The 5,913-nt window shown below is 33.5% G+C and overlaps 1 protein-coding gene across 3 annotated transcripts in view; it reads left to right on the top strand.

Annotated features, from left to right (window-relative positions):
- The window catches only part of LOC119574485 (carboxypeptidase D-like), a 49,791-nt gene extending 44,264 nt beyond the window's left edge, over positions 1–5,527 (top strand). Inside the window, exons 28-29 of one of the 3 annotated variants that reach the window (XM_037921729.1) lie at positions 2,386–2,581; positions 2,835–5,527. In XM_037921729.1, coding sequence (XP_037777657.1) covers positions 2,386–2,581; positions 2,835–2,892 — 254 coding nt within the window. In that variant the 3' untranslated portion in view covers positions 2,893–5,527. Of the gene's footprint in view, positions 1–1,173; positions 1,381–2,385; positions 2,582–2,834 lie in introns of those variants that run through there. The other 2 variants (XM_037921727.1, XM_037921730.1) reach the window with 2 other exon arrangements.
- Positions 5,528–5,913: the final 386 nt, after the last annotated feature.

A 5,913-nucleotide genomic window follows, 5' to 3' on the forward strand; every position in this document is an offset into this window, starting at 1 on the left:
TCCTTTTTCTCTCTCTTTCTCTCTCCTTCTTCTTCTCTCTTCCTCTCCCCCTTTTTTTCTTTTTTGTTCTTTTTTTTTTTTTTCTCTCTCCTCTTCTCTTTTGTCTCTCTCTCTCTCCTCTGTTTCTATCTCTTTTCTTTTCTCTCTATCTCTCTCTTCTCTTCTCTCTCTCTCTTCTCTTTCTCTTTCTCTGTTTCTCTTCTCTCTTCTCTCTCTTCTCTCTCTCTTTCTCTCTCTCTCTTCTACCCTCTTGTTTTCTCTCTATCTTTTTCTCTCTCTTCTCTCTCTCTCTTTGAATTCTCTCTCTCTCTTCTCTCTCTCTCTCTCTTCTCTCTCTCTCTCTCTCTCTCTCTCTCTCTCTCTCTCTTTTCTTTTCTCTCTCTCTCCCCCCCCTCCTCTACCTCCTACTCCCCTCCTCCCCCCTCCTCCTTCCTCTCCCTTCCCTCCCCCTTTTTCTCTCTCTCTCTCTCTCTCCCTCTCCCCTACCTCTCTCCCTCTCCCTCTCCCTCTCCCCCTCTCTCTCTCTTCTTTCTCCTCTCCTCTCCCTCTCACTCTCCTCTCCTCTCCTCCCCCTCCCTCCCTCCTCCCCCCCCCCCCTCTCCCCTCTCGCTCTCTCTCTCTCTCTTATATTATAATATATATATTATATATTATAATATATATATATATATTATATATATATTATTCTCTCTCTCTCTGCTCTTCCTTCTCTCTCCTCTCTCTCTCTCTCTCTCTCTCCTCCCCTTCCTCTATCTCTCTCTCTCTTTTTGCCTCTCTCTTTCTCTTTGTCTCTCTCTTTCTCTCTTTTTCTTTCTCTATCTCTCTCTCTCTCTCTTGTTCTGTCTGTCTCTGTCGCTCTCTCTCTCTGTCTCTCAGTATTAGGAGCTGCAGAGAAACCCAGTTGTGTTGCTCTCCTAATTTAAAGATTGTTGTTGTTGAATGCTTTAATGAATTATTTTGTATTATCCTTATTAATATTATCATCATCATCTTTATTATTATTTCATTTTGACTTTTGTTAGTGTTATTGTTAAAGAAACTCAACATATTTCAGAAACCTAATAAATACAAAAGAAATGTGGCAAAAGTATGGAAATTTAGCCCCACTTTGATGCATCCTTTTATAGTCTTCTCTACACTTATTTTAATTCAGCCTTTTTTCCTTTTCTATAGGAGTTTTGGTGGTCACGGTCTTGTTGGGGAGTATAGCTTTAGCGTGGTTTAGATATCCCACCTTTCGACAATGCCTTGTTTGAGCTTTCTTGCTTCTCTCTTCTTTCTTTCTTATTCTCTCTTCCCTTCTTCCTTTTTAAGATTTGATGCTTATAACTGCTTTGTTTTTATAGTGTGGATGTGAGTTGGGAAATAGCTTTTTTTTTTTTTTTTTTTTGTGTGTGTGTGTGGTGTAATTTACAGGTTTTCTTTCAAAACTGGATTTGGAATTCTGCCTTTATTATTCCCAGGAAATAAGATCCAGGAACAGTTGTCTGTATGATTTTTCTTCAGCCTATTAGTCAATCTATTGTTTTCACTTTAAATTTCTCTCTCTTTACCTCCCTTTCTACCTCTCATTAGTCATTCTGTTTACCCATCTACCAACCTGTGACATGCCACATACCTTCTTCCCTATCTCCTTTTCTTGGTAAAGCTAGATTTTTTTTTTTTTTTTTTTTCATAATACTAAAACACCTGTTGACGTTTTGGTTTATGATACATAACATAATGCATCTTTAAGTTTTCTTCATTTGAACATGGGATTTAAGAGGTGTGCATTTTCAGTGGGGGACTAATAGCAAGTTACCAGTGCTATAATTTACAAACTTATAAGTTGCACAGCTAAGTTTTATTTATATTTGAGGCATAAAAGAAATGGATGCATTTTATGCTGCATTTATAAATTGAGACTGCTGCAAAATGTGACATTAGTTGTATTTATATGTAGACATTTCACTTTTTTTTTTTTTTTTTTTTTTTTGAAACCTTATACATTAGAATTACAAGTTAATTTTGAAAATACTGAAGAGATTTTTTTTCTCTCTCTGTCTCCTGCCTTTTGCATTTTCATTTTATAAATGCTAAGTTATCATTACTCAGAGTAGGGGGGGGGCTGTCACATTTTATATACATCATTCTCTTTTCTGTATTTACAAAAATGTGTGCAGCTTTTGAGTCTGTAAATTAAGTATTATATTCATATATTCTCTCTGAGTAACCAAAAACCTCTATAGCCATATTGTTATTTAGATTTATGAATGTCAACCTACTAACAATGAAAATGGTGTTTCTGCTTGGCCAGTTTTGTGATTAAAACTGAATATTTAGACTAAGATTGTATATTTCTGTTCTCCAGTCGTACTTACAAACTGCTCTGACCCTACCTTTTAGGTTCTCTTACTCTGCTGCTAATGGTCTGTTGCCTCTGTGTTGCCACTCTCCGCTCAAAACACCAAAGGAGAAAACAGTATGGCTTCTACCAGCTAGGCAATGCTGCTGACATCTTCAATGATAGCTCTAGCGGCTCAGATGACGAGACCCAGATAAGGTTCTTGAATGGAGCAACCAAGAACAAAGTAAAAAGTAAGTTTGTTTATCTTTGAGAAAGGAATTGGACTTTGATATAAATTCAAGGAGGGAACTGTTTATTTTCTCTCTCTCTCTCTCTCTCTCTCTCTCTCTCTCTCTCTCTCTCTCTCTCTCTCTCTCTCTCTCTCTCTCTCTCTCTCTCTCTCTCTCTCTCTCTCTCTAATGACTTTGGTTTGATTCTCAGTGCATTTTTGTTTTTTGTTTCTTTGCTCTTCTTTCCTTTTATTCTAATGTAGGACATTCTTTTTCAGAGAAGAGATCAAGCAGAATATCCACCTACAAAGACCTTGTTTCAAGCTCATCAGATGAGGATGAGCTTTTCCTTAAGAACACTTATGTGAAGAAGAAGGGGCAGAGGTGATCTTTCTGCTTATCCTCTATGTAAATAGTTCTCTGAAAGAACAAAGGTACATTAGATATAGGTAATGCAACAGCATGGCACAATATATCCTTTCTGGATACACTGTTACACACTCACACTCTCACACTCACTCTCACTCTCACACTCACACTCATACTCTTCATTATTAATTTGAACAATTAGAAATTACGGTTAGTACATTTACACAGCTTACTGGTGTGTTAGTATGGAGCTTGGAATTGCAAAGTATTTGATAATGTTCATGTGGTTTAAGTGGCTTTTCCAAGATATAGAAAAACAAAATTCTCACTAGCCTATATTTACATACCTATAAGTACTTGTACACACTTGCACATCATACTTATGCATATGTACATGCATTAATGTGTTTAGGGAGTTTGTTTGAATATGTAAGTCAACCCCCCTCCCTCCCCCCATTGCTTCCAGAGGTATATAAGAATTTCTATGCATAGTGTTTATGTGGATAAGTATATACAGGTATGATACCAAATAAGAAGGTAGTACAAGACAATGAAAATTTTTCACACAGTAACACACACATTCATATAAATGTATATCTGTGATTTTTTTTTTTTTTCTTTTCTTTTCTTTTTCTTTTTTTTCTTATCATTTTGATATTGAAAGAGATTTTATAGTAGCTAATATGCTTAAAGTAGAAATCAGTATATTAGAAACAGTATCCTATTTATTAAAGATGTATGGTTATTAGCCACAGGGTGAGAATCAGACACAGATTAGAAAAATGCTGTATTTGATCTAACCTTACAGAAGCCTTGTTAACAGTGACATCAGTATTACCTTCACAATACATCTAAAAGTATTTGATACTGAGTCACAATATCTGCTTGAATGAAATTATGCAACCCAGTGCTGCTAAGTTCTAGATATTTTTCTTTTAAGATTTCTTACAATTTTTCGTGTAGTAAAGATGACTGTTAGAGTTTTGTATTTTTATATAGTAATTTCAGAGTATTTTAACCCAATGTAAGTGGATTTATGTACTGTCCCCTTTATATTTTAGAAAAGTTTTGTTTCCATACAGATGGCTCCACATGTGCCCAGCCAGCAGTTGGCCCTAGTAACCGATCCTGATTTCCCCACTCCTTGAATTGACCATTTTATTTTTCCTTCTTCTTCTTCCTTCCTTCTTCTAACATTAGAGACAAAAATATATAGAAATGAAACTTTCAAAAAATGAAGGAAAAGGGTAAACAGATGAGATAGGTAAGACTAATAGATGACTCCTTGGTGACTAATCACTTGTAGAGCCATCTATGTGTCAAGACAAAAGATGAAATTTTATTACACTGGGAATGGCATTCTGTCTTGCCACCCACTGACATTGGGTTAAAGATCTCTGTAATTGTGATAGTTGGGACTGAAAGCAATAATAAAGTCTAGCAAAAAGTAGTATTTACCTGTCTTAATCATTAACTATCTTGAATAGATTGGGGAAATAAATGAAAGAATTAGGGTATTATAAATCCGTTCAAAATTCTTGACAAATACATAGTGCCTTGATGTTACAAAATGTTAAGTATCAGAAGTATTTTAATCCCATAATCATATAGTTACAGTATTTTTATGACAATGATGATGACTCCCCAGTTTTATGTAGAATTCAGTACTTGTTATTTGAATTTATGTTCCTCCCTATTTCTATATAAAAGATTATTTTTTTAATGAAATACAAATATTGACAATAAGGGAATCTTTTTTTTATAGTAAGAATTCTGGTTTATAACCAAAATGGAGATAATAGATGATATCAAATTATGGATTGTTGGGTACACTTTATTTTCATCATAAATTTTAGGGAGAAGGGTAATCGCAGCTGATATTGAGATGCTTTTAATGTAGGTTTTATCAAAGTTTGTTGTCTTGCATTTGTTGTATCAAGGTGATTTGTTATATGATTTACATGATATTAAGATGTTGACTAAAGTGCCTTACTAATCTGTGTTATCAATTTGATTTATAATTAATGAAAATTAATTATGTATAAATCGGTGGTTTATATTCTTTACTTAGTTCAGTATCAGGTGATTTCCACTCATATTCAAATAAAAAATAAAGTTATAGATCAAACTTGTTCACACATTAATCTCTTCTTTTCAAGTGAACTGCATTCATTGCAACAAACATAGAGAAGATATGAATGAAAATGAATATTTTTGCATTGTAATAGAAGTATTTGACCAGTTTCCATTATATCTTCATCAGAAATACATGATCTTTATTTGTGACATAGATATATAATTGAAGCCAGTTGGATCTATCTCTTACACTTTGAAGATATTCATTCTCATTCATACCTTTTTGTTCTATTTCTTTTTGAATGAAATTAGGAAGTGCTCCTTGTCATGTAAAAGAAGAGTGTCTTCAATATTTCTTTTGTGGAATTGAGCAAAGAACAAAAGTAGATAGATTGGGTTGTGATTTTTGTATCAGAGTTTATGTAATTTTTTATGCATTTTATAAATTAGTTTAATCTGTAATTTTTGTAAATTATATTTTACTTGCAAAAATAAATCTTATGTTTAACATTGACTTTGTGTTTAACATTGACTTTTTCTTCTTCTTTCCTCACAGAAAATACCACTTCACAGTCTTAAGTATGTAATGTTTGCTTTGAATATATAAATATATGTCTGATTATAAATGGTTCCATATTTTATTACTCAATTTTTTTATGTCTTAACTGGCTGGTATAAAATATAATCATTTATCTGATATTCATTTGTCTGTGTGTCTATTTATGCTACCAATCTCCCTCCTGCCCTAATAAATGTGCAAGTTATAAAAGCTTTCACATACTTATAATATTTAATGAAAGCACGTAAATATATGGAAAGCAAATTTATGCCACAAAAAAATAAAATACTCCACAGCCTATTAGAGACATCTTAAACAATTCTGCATAATTTTTATGCTATTTTAAAAATAAA

This window comes from Penaeus monodon, chromosome 6 (assembly GCF_015228065.2).
Source record: "Penaeus monodon isolate SGIC_2016 chromosome 6, NSTDA_Pmon_1, whole genome shotgun sequence".
NCBI lineage: Eukaryota > Metazoa > Arthropoda > Malacostraca > Decapoda > Penaeidae > Penaeus > Penaeus monodon.